Here is a 19,277-nt window from a genome sequence, read left to right on the forward strand (position 1 = left end):
CGCATATACGCTGAGGAAGACAAAGATATTAGCTAATTGAGACCAAGTGTGTGTAAAAAAGTATGTGTTCCTGTACTGTCATCACGTAGTTTAATATTAGTGGCCATTAAACATCTACAACTATTTCTGGAGTTACAAAATTCGTGCAACCACAACTACTAGACAATAGGCTGTACTGCTGAATATCAAGGAAAACCTTGGCAGGGACCCTAAGCAAGAGAGAGGAACTATCAGACACATCTCTGGATCACAGCTGAAATATGGATGGACTCTCCTGATGCATCACTGTACTGTCACAAATATGTGGGGTGAGGGGGAATACCAGACACATCTCTATATCCCCCTTGGGTGTTTGGATCTCTTGAGACAATCACAAATTTTGGAGAAGATTGTCAAATACATCTCTGGAGAACATGTGACTAATCTGCAGGCCCACATAAAAAAAATGGTGGCACTCTATAGACGCATCTATGGACCACCATGAGAAATGTGGCGGGGTCACTAGGTTTATTGCTGAATCTCTGGACCCCTCTGAGAAATATGGAGCCCTTCACCAGAAACTTGTACTAGAACTCTGGACTCCACGAGAAGCGTGAAGAGACTCACCAGACACTTTCCTGAATCTCAGGTCTCCCTGAGAAATGTGGAGGGCCTCGCCAAATACATTGCTGGATCTCCGAGCTCCATATGAAATGTGAAGGGACTCACCAAAATACATTGCTGGTTCTCTGAGCTCTCCTGAGAACTGTGGAGTGACTCACCAAATACATTGCTGGATCTCCAGCCTCCATGAGAAATTTAGAAGGACTCGTCAAATACATTGCTGGATCTCTGGACTTTCGTGAGAAATTTAAAGGGCCTCGCCAAATAACCATGCTGGTTCTGTGGATTCTTGTGAGAAATTCTGAGGGATTCACCCAATACACTGCTGTATCCTTGGACTCTCCTGACAAATGTGGAGGGGCTCACCAAATAAATAGGTGGCTCTTTGGAATCTCCAGAGAAATTTCTGGGCAAGCCAGTCTAATGTGAGCAAAAAGTACATAAAATCAAATACTGCAAAAGCTCAAGAAAAGGAGTACATTTCAGAAAATGCATAATTCAGTGTCACTTTTCCAGATCTCTAGACGCCTCTGCGGGATGTAGAGGGTCTCACACTGGACCCATCTGAGATGGTCCATGTCAGACACATTTCTGGATCTCATTACTACAGCCATAGTTAGCTTCCCCATCAGGATTAATCGGGCATGCGTAATGAGGCCTTTAAGGATGATGCTGTTCAAAATAGGTCCTGTTGTGCACCCCATATATGTAGGGTGTCCGCTGAAATGTTGTGGGGGGGGGTGGTCTGCAGCGTTTTAGACTGTTTTTGGTGGGGGTCTCAGCCATACTAGTGAAGGCTGGGTAACACTATTGCAGCCGTAGTGTTACGCAGCACTGTGAGCCTGCACGCCAGGCTGTACCTGAATCGGGGGGGGGGAGGGAGGGCAAGCACCCACCCTTGACCCCACCCTCCCCCGCCTGCAGACACCCATGATTGTGGCCTCATTTATTTCAATATCTAGAAGTGGTCTCCAATGGACACCAGTGTAGTTAAATTTTTGGCCAATTTCAGTGCATAAAATGTCTCCTCCCTCTCTTCTAGTCCACCTCCAGCCACAGGTCACAATGCCTTGGGTCCATTTCAGTCCAGCCGTAGTGTCCGGCAGACTGCCTCTCAGTGCTAGGGTTTCTATGAAGTAGGAATCCAGAGTCAGAAACAGAGCATAAAGACATGAGTCTAATAATCATGTGGGTCTGTGGATCGTGCTAAACAATGTGCCTGCATTTCCTGCTATGTTTCCTAACATCCTTTGCAACTCCAAACATTGCACAACTTTGTTTCAATATTCACTTTGAGCCCTCCTCTGCTCTCATCCAAATTGTCCATTGCCACCGGTTAGATCCAATTTAATATTTAACACTGACCCCCATCTGAGCCCTCAGATAACTGTCTGTGCAAGCAGACACTCCCAAAGCCTGTCCTTCTGGGTTCAGAGAGTGTAGCTCGTCAGCATATTTAAGAGTGCTGTTGGGCACACTTTAACATATTCTGCCATCAGTGAGGGGAACATACAAGCTCCAAGATGATGCTCCTGTTCTGCGCGACTCTCTTCCTCGCGGCCTTCGCCCCCTTTGTCCACTTGCACCCACATTGTCCGAAAGAGAAGGTTCACCTGCTCCCCCTCAAACTCAGTGAGGTAAGTGACCGTGCCCCACCTGTACTGCCACCCCAGCTGTGGGGCATGCTGACTGGCTGAATCTAAATAATGCCAGTTGGATCAAATCAATAACAAAGCGCATTTCCACTCAACCCATGACAAATAATGATGTCTTGGTGCAAGATCACATAATCACATGTCACCATTTTGTACGTCCTGCATTTAGCGGTAGAGCTTACATCACGTTTATTGTCCACAAAAGATAAGAGAGTGGGGTGTGGGCCTCGAGAGCCAATGGCTGAAGAGGCTCCATTAGACTTCATGTGTTTTCATGGTTTACTTGGAGATGCTGCCTACCAAGGTCATGGCATTCTGTGGATGCTCACCCTCTGGTACCCATGCACTGCCCTTGCAACCCATCACTGGTGGTGCAACGAAAAGAGACAGACAGAGTAGCAGGGTACAGCAGGCACAGCCCGGCAGAAGCAAAACCAGCTTTTCACTTCCACAGAAAGCTGCCGCGGTGCAGCCTTCACTTCCATGCATACCAGAACAAGCATTGGTAAATGCAATAGGTTTTGCCTTTGTGATTAATAATAAGCTGTGTTTTGTTGCGAGTTGTAGCTTGGTGAGCAGTTGTGCAATATAAGTTACTGAAACTCCCTTAAAGTGTTGCGACTTGTTTTTTGAGGAGGGCAATATATTGTGCTGTTACTGATGCTATAAAGGGGTGAGTACCGACCTGTTCAAGTGATATTTCTACTAAACTCACAAGGTGCCAGGCGTTTTATATTTAAACCCTAAGAGTTACAGACATTTGTACAGATGTTTTACTGTCATTCCATTATTTAGCTACAAAACAAACTAGACATGTTGCACAGTAGCGCGGGCTGCTGTGCAACATATTTTAAAGATTTAAAAAAGCACTATGACGTGGCCAGCGGCACCTGATGGTACCCGGGGCCACGCATCACGCTGTGGGAGACAAAGGCAGTCGATAATAGGACACCAGGAGAGAAAGGGTGAGATAGAAGGGAGGGTAAGAAGATAACAGGTGAAGGAGAGGTAGAAGACAGGAGGGAAGAAACTTCAGTTAAGGCAGGAGAGAAAAGACGGGCGAAAGAAGAGAGTGAGGAGACAAGTCAAGGAAGGAAGAGGGCAAAAGAGAGGTGAAAGATAGTTGTTAAAAAAACAGAGAATTGAAGAAGAGCCGGAAAGCAGGTTTAATGAATAAGGGAGATAAGGAGGGAAAGAGGAGCGTGGGAGGACAGAACAGAGTCATGGAGGCAAAGGGGATGGAAGAGAAGAAAAAAGGGATGGACCAGAGGCAGACAGGAAGGAGGAAATTATAGGAGGGATGGGGAATAAGAAGGGAGGAGAAAAGAGAGTGATAAAGGAAAACTTCTGATATGAAGAAGCCAATGAATAAAACATTTCTTGAAAGGTGACCTTTTTATGCCCAAGGTGCAGCACTGGTTCTCTCTTCAGGATGAACCATTTTACAACTTCACCTGGGCACTTGGCAGCCATACTGTGTAGTGGAAGAAAACAAGTCCACGTTGCAAGCATGACCACTGATGTTTTTTCATAGAAACAAGTAGTAACTGTTATTTACCCCTTTATAAATACATCTGAGCCAGAACTGTTCCTCAGGTGCTGCTGCCCCTCAATGGAAGGGAGCAGTATGACACTGCGCACTGCTCAGTGTTAGGGCCTGCCCTTCCTTCAAGAAGTCCCCAATAGTGGTTATGGCTACCACGGACAAGACTTCTCTTGCATACATCGATACAAACTCGATACACTAGAAGAGGCAAACTCGATACATTGGGGAGGATGCAAACTCGATACACCAGAGGAAGCAAACTTGATGCACTGGGGAGGATGCAAACTTGATGCACCAGAGGAAGCACACGATGCACTGGGGAGGATGCAAACTCGGTGCACCAGAGGAAGCAAACTCGATGCACTGGTTGACACAAACTCAACGCACTAGTTTCTACAAACACGATGCACCGGTTGATACAAACATGATTCACCGGTTGATACAAACATGATGCACCGGTTGATACAAACACATTGCACAGGTTGATACAAACATGGTGCATCGGTTGATACAAACATGTTGCACCTGTTGATACAAACATGATGCACTCGTTGATGCAAACTCAGTGCACCAGTTTATACAAACTCAGTGCACCAGTTTATACAAACACAGTGCACCAGTTTATACAAACACAGTGCACCTGTTGATACAAACTCGATGCACCAGTTTATACAAACACAATGCACCTGTTGATACAAACTTGTTGCACCGGTTGATACAAACATGATGCACCGGTTGATGCAAACACGATGCACCTGTTGATACAAACATGATGCACTGGTTGATGCAAACTCAATGCACCAGTTTATACAAACACAGTGCACCTGTTGATACAAACTCGATGCACCAGTTTATACAAACACAATGCACCTGTTGATACAAACTCGATGCACCAGTTGATAGAAATACGATGCACCGCTTGATACAAACTCGATGCACCAGTTTATACAAACATGATGCACCTGTTGATACAAACTCGATGCACCAGTTTATACAAACACAATGCACCTGTTGATACAAACTCGATGCACTGGTTGATGCAAACTCAATGCACCAGTTTATACAAACACAATGCACCTGTTGATACAAACTCGATGCACCAGTTTATACAAACACAATGCACCTGTTGATACAAACTCGATACACCAGTTGATAGAAACACGATGCACCACTTGATACAAACTCGATGCACCAGTTTATACAAACACAATGCACCTTTCGATACAAACTTGATGCACCAGTTTATACAAACACGATGTACAGGTTGATACAAACACATTGCATTGGATAATACACACACGATGCTCCGGTTGATACCAGCTCGAAGCACTGGATATGTTATTTGCACCAGTCGCCATAATCTCAATGCACCAGCCGGCACAAGCTTGAGACTCTGGTCAATGCAAGTTATATGTATCAGTTAGCTCATACAAGGTATATGTAGAGGGGTACTGGGAGGGGAAGAGCGAAGAACTGGTGCTAGAGGGTGAGCGACAACCAGTGTGGCAGAATAACAGTAATAAAAAGCAGAGTGTGCCATGGTGACAAAGAGAAGAGAAAGAAACAAGCGAACATAATATATACAATTTCTTGCTCTAAACTGAAATGTAGTAATGTAATCCAAGTAGTCTCAGTATGAATGTCTAAATCCACTGTGATTTAATAAAGGGTTAATGCGAGTAAGCTTCCCTGGGGTAATGAGGAGCAACAACAGCAACCAAAGAAGCTCTGCAGCACAACATAAACGTGCTAATAGACTGCTTCGAGGCATTATTCATTCATGTAAAACACAAACAAATCATTTCAGATCATCTCCCCTTGTTATTTTACACTGTAATCTCTACAGGCTGCTTTCCATCAGTAAAGATTTAGGGCCAGATGTGTCAAAGGGTTTTACCAATTCTGTGTCTATGGGGAAATGCTTTGATACATAAGGGCCTTAATTCCTGCGCCTCGGGGGCCACAAGTGTATGGTCCTTGCCTAATATTTCAGCCTCACTGGAATTGCGACTCATGCTTTCACTCTCCATTTTCTTCATCTTAATGCACCCCATCACCATAACTGTGATATAGCGCTAGATAAAAAGGTTGAATGAATTATTCAAAAAGACCAGGGAATTAATAAAAAAAAACTCTTGTTGGTGGTACAAAAATTGAACCAACCGCAGGTGCAACCCCCAGGTGCATCAAAGACACCCACTCAACACTACAATCATGGCCGGTCTTAGTGCTGATGGCGCCCTGTGCGACAATGTTTATTGGCACCCCCCAATAACCACCTCTGCCACCGATTGCCTCACTAACACCCTCTAGCGGTGCCTCTCAAAACCCCGATCTCTCTCCAGGCAGAACATTAAACACCAAAGTTCTCTTGACATTTTTATTGTTACCTGGACATTGCTGGAGGTAAGGAACGCTGCAGCAGATGCTTTTAAAATCATAATATACTTGCAAACAGGGCGCCCCCACCCGAAGTCAGCACCCGGTGCGGTGGCACCGGTCGCACTGCCCTAGAGCCGGCCCTAACTACAATTATAAGACAGGAAGACACTCTGTTCACATTTCATGCCACCAGGCATGAGCCTTGGCCAGTCACAGTGTTACATAAAACACTTTGATTTCCAAACCATTTACAGGCACTCCCTGCCCTTTCAGATCACTCTTGAAGCTTTCTGCTTTCTGCTTTCTTCTGAGACGTTATTCCATGGTTCTCGTCTTCCGTCTTTCCCACATGTGTCTTCTGCTCGCAGTAATTACGTGACACAGAAAAATAAGTGCCGGCCCTCAAAAATACGTGCCGGTGCCCCACACCGGCAAACACCGGCTCAAATGAAGCACTGATGTGTGCACTCTGCAGAAATGCCTGCAGGCCACTTTGTGCTGTGTGTCTACGTATTGCCACTCCCCATGCTCTCTGCGCGAACACATATCTGCCTGTGCAGTTGCTAGATCGTGCTTGAAATATAGAAACGCCAGACCCGTTGGCTTTGTCAGTGGTCGATGCGTATAAAATGTAGTATACGAATTGTCACCTTGAGTGTAATTGGGGCACTACTGGTGGGGTCATGTGTGGCAGCGGGGTCAAAGGCGTGGCTAAAATGAACAAACTATCCTTTCTTTTGTAGCCAATCACCTACAGGTAACTCCACATACAAAAGGTTGTGCAACTGCACACTTAGCTGTCACGTTACACTTGGTTTTACTTGATTTCTAAAGCATAGATTGTTGACATTCAAATACATCCACAAAATATGAAAAACTTGAAATTTGCAATCACCAGCCACAGGATGCTCCACAGTGGGTGGTCTGCAGTGACGTCGATAGCTTAGTATGACTGGAAGCTGGGCTCATTGCCTCTACTGGACCTGCAGTAGAGGCATGAGCCCAGCATAGCTGCCAAGTTTCCCAGGTCAGCGCGTGATGTGCTACTTCAGCCCAGATTTTTTTCTTTGAATTGTGGGACTTGTAGTGCTGTTTTATATTGGCATAAACAAGACTACAAGTCCCAGAATTCAACTGGACTGAAGGAGCACATCACGCATGGACCTGGGAAACTTGATAGGGCTAAACCAGTAATCTATTGTACTCTTCCTGAAGCCTGCGATCAATATCACACACAAATCTGTGCACTAGGTGTATTAACCCACCAACCTTTTTCAGGTGATCAGAATCTCTGGACTGCTTGATATGTACACATCTCAGCAATAAAATCATTTTCCCACTGAGATTTCTAGTAGATTAGAGTCTGTGACCTGCAGGCCACATGCAGTCACTTGCAGTCAGTCTCTTAGCCCACTAAACAATTTTAAAATCTTTGCAGCATTCGCCTGTACATCACAAGTCGGAATACACTTCACAAGTTTCTCGCACACACCGAACTGAGCAGTGCAGGCAGCAGCAGTGCAAGCTCCTGTAACACGACCACCGTGAGCAGAAACAGAAGACGATTACTTCACTTGTCCCTCGTGCATAGCGTAACGTAACATAACATAGCATAACATAACATAACATAACATGCGCCTGAACTTGCCACAATAGAGACAGGTCAATGGAACAAAAGTAAAAAGGTAAAATGTAGCCACAGTGTTCACCACACCACGTCAGGTTAGGTTAGTGGTGGTAATTCTATGGCTGCTCAGCGCAGTACCTGTCTGCTATGGCTGTCTGTAAGGCTGCATATAGTAGGGCTGTGTGAAATTCAAATCCGGCCTGCATGGCTGAGGATGTGGTTCATTGCGTTGGCACAGCCATGCTTGGATCAGCCTTGAGAATGAAACATCACTGGAGACATTTCAGCCAACACATGATTTTGTAACTGACTACCTAAGTGATGGATGTCTTCAGGTTGCAGGTGCTTCTCTGTCCCGGGCAGGCTGGGTGGCTGTACTCATAGTCCCATGCTGCAGCCTGCAGGGACCGGGCTTCCCAGCAAATGCATGAATTCACTCACCTCTCACTGGGGATTAATGTAACAGTTCCACGCAGGGGAGTCCCAGAATCCTTCCCGTCCAGCCCCACCCTGGCCCAGGAAGGCTAGGCGGCTCTCACTGGTGGCTGAAGTCCCAGCTTGGAGGAAACGGGACTCCTGGGTGAAAGCCATGGCTTCACCCACCTCTCACGGGAAAATACTGGAATTGTTCAGCCCAGAGGAGCCCCAGACTCATACCCAGTCAGATGACATCCTAATGTGAGCAGGCTAAGTGTCTCTGCCTGCTGGATGGAACACTTTCAGTGACTGGGCTTTCTTTTGCCTCTCACTGTTTGTTTCTTGGTGCTGGTTGGCCTGAAGAAGCCATAGATTCCTCCCTGTCCTAATGATGGAAAGCTTTTCTTGTCAGTGCTGAGGGAACAGGTTTCTTCTGGTGTGAGCACTGGCTTCACCTCTTCTTTTACTAGTGAGTATTAAAGCTTGAAGCTGGTTAGCCTGGAGGAGCACCAGATCCCTCTTCTGTTTGACCCCACCCTGCCCTGGGTAGGGAAGTTACACACACTCTCTGGCTGGCTGCTGCCAACAGAGCGATTTGTCCCTGGATACCCAAGGGTGACATCTGCCGACTTGGAACTCAGCACCAGTTAGCCAGTATGGTGTAAGACCCTCTGCATTGCACCCTTTGGGCTTATCAAGTAAGCCATATTCATTAACTATTAAGCCAGCACAAATTGCCAGTGTATGGAACCCAGGGAAAGCAACAAGCTGCAGATAGTTGTACCAGGTGGTCAGCCGGCCCTGCATCCATCTGGCCCTCCAACCACCGACCAGGTGACCTAAGCCAGCCAGCAACAAGATGCTTCGGATCAACCTGGCGACCAGATAGTCCAGGGTGAGCAGCAAGCAGAGTTCCCAGGTCCATGGCAGACGACAACTAGAGAGGCCATGCACACTGAAACCAGTGCTCAGGAGGTTGTTCCTAGAATCATCCACCGGCTTGCCATCGATCAGCAACTGATCAAAGTACAATGCTAGCTAGACCATCCCCGAACGGGCCCCCCTGCGTGAGAATGTCAACTTCACTTCCCAGCTCGCTGTCCAGTAAGGAAGGCTTAGTGGAAAGGCCCATTAGACAGGTCTGGGATGCAGCTTTGGCCCTGGACCCCAGGGACCCAGAGCAGGCAGGCCCCAGTCCTTGCAGTGCCTGGTAAGAACAACCAGACAACAAACTGGTCCCAAGCACCAAGTCCCTGCTAATCAGGAGAAAAGCCCTCTGCCTTTTTTCGAATAAGCCCTCCTCTTGACTTCTAGCATAGCCCAGCCAAGTGGGCATGTCAAGCATTCCTATGGCGAACACGACCAGATATCTGGACTCAAAGTGACTAAATGGCTGGGCTTGAAGAACAGCCATATGCTTTCACGTTGTCTTATGAACAGATTTTGCTCGCCCCTGGCCGGGCCAACCTGTCACGGAGGGACTCCACAGGCCAGATTCTCGAACCCGAATTGGGCCTCATACACAGGGTGTTGGGGTCCTCACAGAACTCTGACCTGGCACACCCGACACAACTTTTCACCCAGGTGAAATAGGGACGTCCTCACGGTTCCTATGGTACCCCATCCTGGATACTTTGGACACGGCAGGCCATAGAAAGGAGCTTCCAACCCTGGGCCAAATGCATCTCTAACCTGGGGCCAGTTATGTTTATTTATTTTAAGTGCAAAATGTCACCATTGATGTTCGCACTGCACATTTTGTAACCACCTTTGTGGCTGGCATCATTTTGCGCACCCCTGATTATAATTTCACACATCCCTAGACTAGAGGTGACAATTATGAATGTTGTTTCTTGGACATCTTTGCTTTGAGAATTGGAGTGACACCTTCCATGAAAAACCTAGTCCTTCCTTAATGCCATCAGGATCCAACAGAGGCCTCTACCAGTGAAAGGCCAGTAAACCATGTGCCCACTCTCAGGTGTGCCAGCTTCGTGCTATTTGCACACCAGCCTCTCTCCACTCAGTTGTGTGAGTGATGTGCACACAGCCACATCGAGCCTACCTCATTGGACCAGCTAGCTGTCCGTCAGATGCATACCAACAACTTGCCAGATACCTCAGCGGGTTAAGTGTAAGGCCTATGATTCCTGGCCAACCTGCAGCCCATGGGATTTAAATACCAGGAGGGCGGCGGAGACGATCTTTCAAACCGGTCAACGCAGAAATGAGGAGTCCGGCAGCTTTACTCGGCTCTGCTGTTTGCTGCTAAAGTAAGAATTTCAACGTTTGACAGCCAGCTGCAGTTAGTAAAGGAAGCAGTAACTAAGCTCATAATTCTCCTCTGACTGGGAGGAGGCAGTTTCAAACAGGTGTCTATGTCCTATCACAGGCCGAGGAGGCGCATTTCCCTCACCACTGCTAGTCTGACAGTAGGGCACGATGGGGGTTCGTGCCTCCCTCTTTCACACGAATGCAGTTTTTTTTTTTAGGTTTTACTTAAATGTCACGCAGAAGCACACATTGTGGCAAGCATTCGTTGTAAATTAATTGGGAAATTAAACTCCTCCGATTTTTGCAAAATCTCTCCTTCTCTTTTCCAAAAGCTGGCGCGTGTTAGAGCCGGGCCCCGAGGTGACATTGGCTGCCTGGCAGAGCTGCAGCTGGTAAACAGATGAGGGGGCGCGAGACAGGGGCACAGGTGACAGTGAGGTCGGCGCCACCGGAAGTCAAAGGGAGAAAGAGAAAGGGGGAATTAACTGCTGCCGAGGAAGAGGTGTGTGGGTGGGGGTCAGTAACCTGGAGAGAGGTGGTGTTTGGGGGTGCACGAGGGAGCGTGCCAAGAGTCACTGTGTCCGTCGTTGGCACTGGCAGATTCTTCTTGCTAAGGTACTGGCCAGATATTATTGCCTGGGTACTGCCGAGGTGTTAACTCACTCGAGGTGTTCCCGGAAGAGGTATTGTTGGGACGTTACTGCGGGGTAGGTATTGGGAGTTGTTACTTACTGTGGTATGATGCAAGTTTTTACTGTGACAGGCAATGGAAAGCTGTACTGGGGAAAGATTTCCTCTGAGAAAGCAGTGATACTTTGAGGCAACCATCCTTGCATCGGCCCTGGTCACACTACTGCGTCCATACAGGCACGTTAAGAGGAGGGTTTGTACACTCCCTTACAGGGGATATACCATGCAATGTACCTTACCTAATCCCTACACCGCAGATTGTTTGAGTTAATGTTCTTAATGCATTTTTCTAGTTTTGTTTCTCTTTCTTTCTTCTTTCCTTATTGGGTTTCATTTCAGACCTTTATATTCTATTCCTAATTGTTTTAAATGCTATAATAGACCTATTGACTTTGCCAATGTTTGTCATGCTTGCACTTCCCCTACGTCAGACATTTCCTTGTCTTGGTGTTGCGTACAAAGTTCGAATATATTGCATAAGTCCAAAAAACAGCCATTGTCGGCCTTTGTTTGGCAATGGCTCCAATAGTACAACTGTTGTCACCATGTTTTCCATTTGTGAAATTCCATGCCAGTCTGCGCCCCAGATATATGACATTCTCCAAGTTTAGTTCCAGTCTCTTGTTCTATATGTTCCATACACTCCCACCTCTTTTACTCAGCACCCTTTGGAACACTGGCAATGCAGGATGTAAAGTAAAAAAACATTTTTCGAAAATAATATGCCTTACATGGCATTACAAAGAGTGTATGAATTCCTACTAAGGAGTCCAGTGTAATCTGGGGGTATGTGTATAACACACCTTCAACCCGCTCACACCAGCAAACTGTTGTGTCAAAAAAATTATATTGGACATAGGGTACAAGTCAACCCTCAACGTTCTATTTAAGCTCCTAAGAATGTATACATATTTACACTTTCTCCTCTGATTTAGTAATCACTATTGGTGCTATCTGCTAGGATGTCTCTATATCAGGTTATTAACCTTTGCTGCTCATCTGTGCCCACCCACATTTACATGTCTAACTTGCTTTGAAGCTCACACCCTAAAGGTGGTAATCCCTTGTTAGAGATTCCAGGCTCTCATTTTTGAACAACTGGATTATTGTAGCTCACTCATTCTAGGTTTTCGTCAATCTTGCTTGACTCAACTCCATATCCTCAAGAATCCTGCAGCTTGTTTGATCCTTGGTTTGAGTAGACAGGCCAGCATCTCTATCCAGCCCCAGGGCATCTTTTAACTACCCATCAAGAGCACTGTCAATTCAAATCTCTTTCCTTCTTGATTATGGCCACCCATCATAATGCACAACTCTATCTTAAAAAATCCCTGTAGATTTGTAAACAGACTGTCAAATATCAGCTCTCCAAATCCGCACATCCTCTTTGTGTACCTAAAATTTAGCATGTTAGAGTGAACAGTTAATTATTTTTTATACTATTACCAAAGCTTGGAATCCATTACCTTTACCCCAAAATCTGGTCCCTTTCTGACTATTTTCTTGAAACTCATCAAAACTTGCTAGTTCTCACAGCTTTAAGTACTAGTATTTGTAAAGTCTTTACTGCCAGGACACCTGGTTCCAGGGAAACCATGTGATTTTTTTGAATTTTCTGATCAGTCAGTCATGTGATAATAGTGTAATGTCACATAACAGTGGATAACAAAATCCACTAATGTCACTTTACATCACTTGCCAATTATTTGAAATATAACATGCCACATTTTTTCCGGTGATTAGATGTGTGCACCATTAACTGATCCCTCAAAATATTACTTACCACTCGGACTAAATGTGTATCTTGCTAGAAACTCTTGCAAATTTACTATAGTTTCTAGTACTGTGAGGAGCCGCTGTTTCTGTTCACAAGAAAAACTCTTAACATTGCAACTCTACATTTCCTCAACGATCAAAGTCTCCTTTTAGGTGCTTACAGAGTCGATCAAACTGTTGTGTCCCGCACACACAAAAGCCAATTGACGGTAACGAATCCTTTCAGTATCTGTAGGCTGCATCTTCAACCATTCCACCCATATATCGCTTTAGAATGGCACAGCAACAGAGGAGATGCCTGATTAACAGCTGTTTGAGACTAAGTAGGTGGAGCAGTCAATAATTCTCACAGTGGTTTGCACATGAGGAGTTTCAAAGATAATCGTATCCCTTGCTTACCATATGCTTCTGCCACAATAATCTTCAGAGGGAAGGAAGGGTTTCTTTGGCTTCATGCGCTGTGTTTAATTAGTGATGACACTGCTTACATTTTCACGGGGCTTTTAAATGATCTGCTGAATCCATTATGTTTCAAATCTCTTCTCCAGATCCAAGGAAGATGGCACCTGATCTCAAGTGCTTACCAGAAAGAGGATCGACAGAAAGAAGACAAGCAAGCAGTATTTAGCTGGATGGAGATAGCCACAGTCAATGACACCACGGAAATGAAACACGCGGTCGGATTGTGAGTAATAATGCGTGTGAGCAAATTGGCCTCAATGGGAGGGTTGTGGGATTTCCAGGATAACTTTGTGGGTATTCAAAACAATTTACAAGGCACATTCCCGCTTAGGATGTAGTCAGAAGTTTAATCAAGTGAAAGGTAAGCATTATCTGAATCCAGTGAAAAAATGGTGATGAAACACCCCAAAAGAGGTGTAGGTGCCCTAGTAAGACATCTCCAGACATTTCCAGCAGAGAAAATAGGTACATATATTTACATGTGTCTAAATGCACAGCTGCTACACTGATGCACAAGAAAACTCGTTCAGAAATGTGTTGTTTGGAATTTCTGCACAATTCCACATTTACTCTTGGGAATCTGCAATGACCATATCATCCCAGGAGTACTCCTAAAATTTATGGTGAATATTAAAACAGTCTTAAAATTAATCCAATAGGATGCTTAAGCCTCTATGATAGATATGAAGATAGAATCAAGAGACAAAAGGCAATTGTTTAGATCAACCTTATTAAACATTTGTTGTGTATATTATACCTGCATATGCTGTCTCCCATACTGAAGCTACTATTACTTCATGCAATAGGAAGTGACGTAAGAAAAGGACAGGAAGTACATCAAAAGTGAAAATGGAGAACAGTCCAACGAAGCAGAATGCTTCCAGAAAGATTACAATTATTATGAGACATATTTCTGTTTTTGAAGGTTCTCGTTAGACCGCTAATACAAGATTATACCTTCCGGGTAATAAACTATAAACACAGCAAAGTCTATGCTGGCCATTGGATATGTTTTTGAGTAGGGAAGCATTTTTACGTAGCAAATTACCTATGTAGGGATCAACCACGTTGGATTGTGGAAATGTACCAACTGACATAGCCACACATTGGAGGAAAAGCTGTAATTGCGGTAAGATGTTCTTTATCAGGAAGTGGATATAATGACAACATTGGGGATGGTATAGTACTGGACAGGATGGTATAGTACTGGACACTGGGAGAGGAAGAGGGAGGTTTCAGCTCCTTATTAAAGCATAAGAGGTGACGGGGGCTTAGAAATTTAGTTATTTTGATTTAGTTTTTTTACTTGCAGCATTTCTTTAATATGGACGTAACCATGAGGGACGTAGTAAGGTTCCAGACAATACATGTAACAGCAACCACCTGTAGGAGAGTACAAATAAGAGAGGAACGAACAATGGACAGAGAGTAAAACCGGTAGATATGTTCCAAATTAAACAACTTTAAGATAATTTCTGATGGCCAGGAGATCATGATTCAGGCTAATTTGTTTTGGAATGGAGTCCCTTATTTTAGGGATTAGGCACGTAAAAGCATGTTTAGCTGTTTTTCCTCTTCTAATTTTAGAGATTTTCAGAATTAGCTAGTTTCATGTGTTCCTTCGACCTCCTGCGAGTTGTGGCTTATCTTTCCGATTGGATGGTAGGCCTGCGTGAATTGCTCTGTGCTGTATCCTTATACAAGCTATCTTGAAATCGGTTTGTGCCACCAGAGGCAGCTATTGTAGATGCTTCAAGATAGAATTATTATAGTTGGATTTTTTTGTGTGGCAGCATTGCAAATGACATTTCAAATTGCACCCATAGCTTGGTAATAGCTTGCCAGTATTGCATTTCTTGCATCAAGATGGATAAGAACAATGGCTTGTATTGCTGACGTGACTTTGGAGTGAGAGATGCATGATTTAAGTTTCCTGAAAAGACAGTGTGGAAAGGAGGTAGGTTTTACTAGGTTGGCGGTAGTAGGAATATAAACCATTTTGGTGGTAGACTGTGATTTTGATCAATGATAAAGCGAAGGGACTTGGCATGTATGTCCAATAGAGGCAAAATACCTAGAGAGTGTAGATTTTTGAGCCATTGTTCTTTTGGTCGTGGCTGCTCATTGGAAGAGAGGAGTAAGAATTCTGCTTCAGTTTGGTTTATTTTCAGAAAGAGAGAGATTATCCAGTTGGTTAGTTTTTCCTCAATGGATTTCTGATTCACTAGGCTTGATTGGTTTGGCATTCCTATGTTTAGGTAAATTCCATCAGCATATTCATGTATGAGAAGTTTTTGTCTTGTAATATTGTGATTTGAGGTTTCATGTAACTATTGAAAAGGTATGTAAGAGGGTGAAGCATTGTAGAATATCACATTTTTCAGGGAGCATAGATGATCTAAAGAAGTCTAATTTCGCAAAATGAAACCTTGTGGTAAGAAATTATTCAAACCTGTTCAAAACCATTTGATGATGCAAATTCTTCAAGAAAGGATGCAAAAAAGTGACAGGTGATATAGAGCATGCCAAAGAATGCTGAGTGGAACAGAAGAACCAACAGGCAGGCATTTACTTCATCTACTTCATGCAGGATTTCCAGAGAACCGTCTAATACCTGTATTATGGTAGGCTCTGTGCTATATTTGGAGTGGAATGCAGACTGAAAGAAAATTAAGAGTGTTGATAGAAATATGGGAAAGGAGCTGCTTTTTCGACGAACCTGCTTGGGAGTTGCAGCTTCAGTACTAGTCTAGCATTCCAAAGTTTTTTGAAACTGATATTGGGTTTTTTCATCAGGAGAGTAGCCTTTTCAATTTTGAGAGATGATGAAAGATGCCTTTAACCAGTGAGGTGGCACATTGAACAGGAGAGGCGAAATGTCATGCACACATATATTTAGTGGCGAGGATGGGATAGGCACTGTAAAATGAAGGGGAATGCTGTGCAATGATTTTCATTATTTTTTTGTAGATGCATTTAGGAAAGGAGGGATGTTGAATATAAGGTTCTTTTTCTTACGTCTTCCCTTTCTAAGAAACACCATAGTCTGGAAGAACTAGACATGACTAGCCTTAAATCCATTCTCATCCAAGATGGTCGCCTTTCATATGTTTGTTTTTCAGACATTTCAAGTCCAAGATGTTTCCAGCCTTTTTGTGATGTCTTTTCCTTTATAATACATACGTTAAGGAAGACTTGGTCAGCAAAGGATGATTTTTGGCAGGTTCCTCACCCTTTCAGATGCTTTTTACCTCTGTTTTGGTTGCCTGTTTCTGCAGCAGTCTTCCTTTTTGGATTTTCTCCCCTAGAAAACTATAAACTGGGTTATTTCCAACACTTCCTCACAGTAGTGTTGGAACTGTGTTTATCAACTCCTGTACTACTCATCAACAATCAAGAACTATCAATGTTGCAAAGAAGGTTTTTTCTACCCTTTGCATGTTATTCTGCCTCGCTGGTACACTCTTAAGATGACATGACAATGTTCACATGTATATTAAGTACATGGTGATACCGTGGCTACTGTGAGGAGTCGCCCTTTCCTTGGGCAATCAAGAATAACACTAGAGAGACCTACATATCGTCCAGACCTCAACAGATATCTGTGACACACATGATAAATATAATTATTGGATTATGTGCATACATCTGCACTGGAAATACAACAATATACTTCTGAAGTACAGGATGGCAATAATAGACTGGGCAAACTCCATAGAACGGGAGAGAGACCATAACGGATTGGCCATGTTAAAGAAAGTCACTTTCCAAACATGCCGCTCCCTTGGTGTATTCCCACACCAACGATTTGCACGATATTATGTTATGTTGTGTTTATTTGTATAGTTCACAACTCACTAGACAGGGTATTCTGGCAGAGGAGAAGGAGCTCTATAGGCTGAGCCAGGGTCGAGGCTAGATGAAGAACCAGGTCTTCAGGTTCTTACAGAATTCAATAACTGAGGAGGAGGCTCTGATATCCAGGATCCAGAGGCAGGAGGTTCCGGGCTTTAGGAGTGAGGTAGAAAAAGGCCCGACCAAAGGATTTGGTTCTGAGTATGCAGATAGTGCTAGTATTTGTCCAAGCTGAGAAGAAGAGTCTGCTAGATTTGTGGAAGTTTATGCAGCTGTTGAGGTACATGAGGCCAATGTTGTGTAAGGCTTTGTATGTGTGTGAGGAGTTTCAACAGTGCTCATTTGTGGATTGGGAGGCAGTAGATCTCGTGATGGGGGTGTTGTGAGTGCCGGTGGAAAGTTGGATGTTTGTCCCTGTCTGCTATCCAGCCACCCACTGCACTTAGAAGGAAAACAACAAAAGGCAGAGCAACATTGACAGAACATGGATGGAACCCAACACCCAATCCACAGTCAATAAGAAGGCCACATCCAGCTCCCCAATTAATGTTTGATGCACAGGATGTTTTATGGTTTGGAAAAGGGTCTTAGAACAGTAGAGGACATCTTTAATCTTGTTTTTGAAGCAATTTGTTTGAGTATTAAGAATGAAAGCTCTTTGTTATTTCCTCAGGTCTTTAAGGTCTTTGAGTAGCTCTATTTTTATTTCTCTCCAGACCTTTCCAGTTTCCTTGCGATCCTTTTACTGATGTTGAGTTGTCTAGGATACCAACGCACACATAGTTTCTCTCTTTTTGGTTTTAGTGTTAGAGGATCAAATTTGTGAAGTATGGTTTGAGTTGATTCATTGAAGTCGTTGGCGACTAGGTTGGTATTGTTTAGAACAGTGGTTCCCAAACTGTGGTCCGGGGACCCCTGGGGGTCCGCGACGACTCCTCAGGGGGTCCGCGACTGCTTAGAAAATTAAATAATATTAATAGATTAGGTCTCCAGCTTTCAGTAATAACTTAATGGGGGGTCCCCGGATTCCAATAACGATTCAGTGGGGGTCCCCAGGTTCCAGTAATGATAAAATGGGGGTCCACAGAAGTCAAAAGGTTGGGAACCACTGGTTTAGAATATCGATAACGAGAGCATCAGCACTGAGATCTTCGGAAAGTTGCTGAATCAGAACGTAATACGTGGGCTTTTCCACGTTTTGGTTAGCCTTTTTTCTGAGTTTTTATTTGAATAGTGAGGAAGGGATCGAAAAAAATGGTCTGATCAACCTCGGTCAAAAGGAAGTTGGGTAATATGTTATTTTGAAGGAAGATTGTAATCACAAGCGTGTGTCTCTATTGTGGGTGGAGAGTGAAATGGATGGTGTTAGTTCTTGTGTACTGATTTCTCTTAGTTTTACAGTAAGAGGAGCTTCGATTAAATCACTAGACAGAAGTTGGTAGCTTAGTTTACCAAATTGTTAATTTCACCTTCAAAGGACTGCAAATTAAATGCATTTTTTTAAATATACAATATAAAATTAATTCTATAAAAAATACAGATTGATTCATGAAAAAACAACAATGTTGGTGAGTAAAAACACATATAGATCTATACGGATATCTCACCCAATATACTGTGTCATGAATAAGTGTTTTTGTAAAGTTTTTTTCAATTTATTTTGCAGAGGGTGGAAAAAACATCCACAGATAGTATAATAGATTTTGTGTGTTTTACAAATTTATTTATTTCAAAGAGACGGAAGTGCTGAGACCTTGGAAAGATGTCCACTTTTGACAGAAACAACTTTGTGATCAAGTGTAAAACTAGGGGTACAGATTTTCCGCGTGGCAAAGTATTTGCACTTAATGCGTTCTTTCTTTTGTGCTGAAGGAAGTTGTATTAATGATATGAACACTAGGCCTGGGTGGAGTTTGCGCAGTTCTGCTACGCGGAACTCTGCAAAGTGCAGAAAAACTCTGCTGCGCTACGTGGAGATCCGTGAGCGGCG

The 19,277-nt window shown here is 44.0% G+C and overlaps 1 protein-coding gene across 1 annotated transcript in view; it reads left to right on the top strand.

Moving 5' to 3' along the window:
- Window positions 1-2,024: 2,024 nt before the first annotated feature.
- The window catches only part of LOC138299132 (uncharacterized), a 228,506-nt gene continuing 211,253 nt past the window's right edge, over window positions 2,025-19,277 (top strand). Inside the window, exons 1-2 of the mRNA XM_069237178.1 lie at window positions 2,025-2,240; window positions 13,519-13,655. Coding sequence (XP_069093279.1) covers window positions 2,127-2,240; window positions 13,519-13,655 — 251 coding nt within the window. The 5' untranslated portion in view covers window positions 2,025-2,126. The remainder of the gene's footprint in view (window positions 2,241-13,518; window positions 13,656-19,277) is intronic.

This window comes from Pleurodeles waltl, chromosome 6 (genome assembly GCF_031143425.1).
Source record: "Pleurodeles waltl isolate 20211129_DDA chromosome 6, aPleWal1.hap1.20221129, whole genome shotgun sequence".
NCBI lineage: Eukaryota > Metazoa > Chordata > Amphibia > Caudata > Salamandridae > Pleurodeles > Pleurodeles waltl.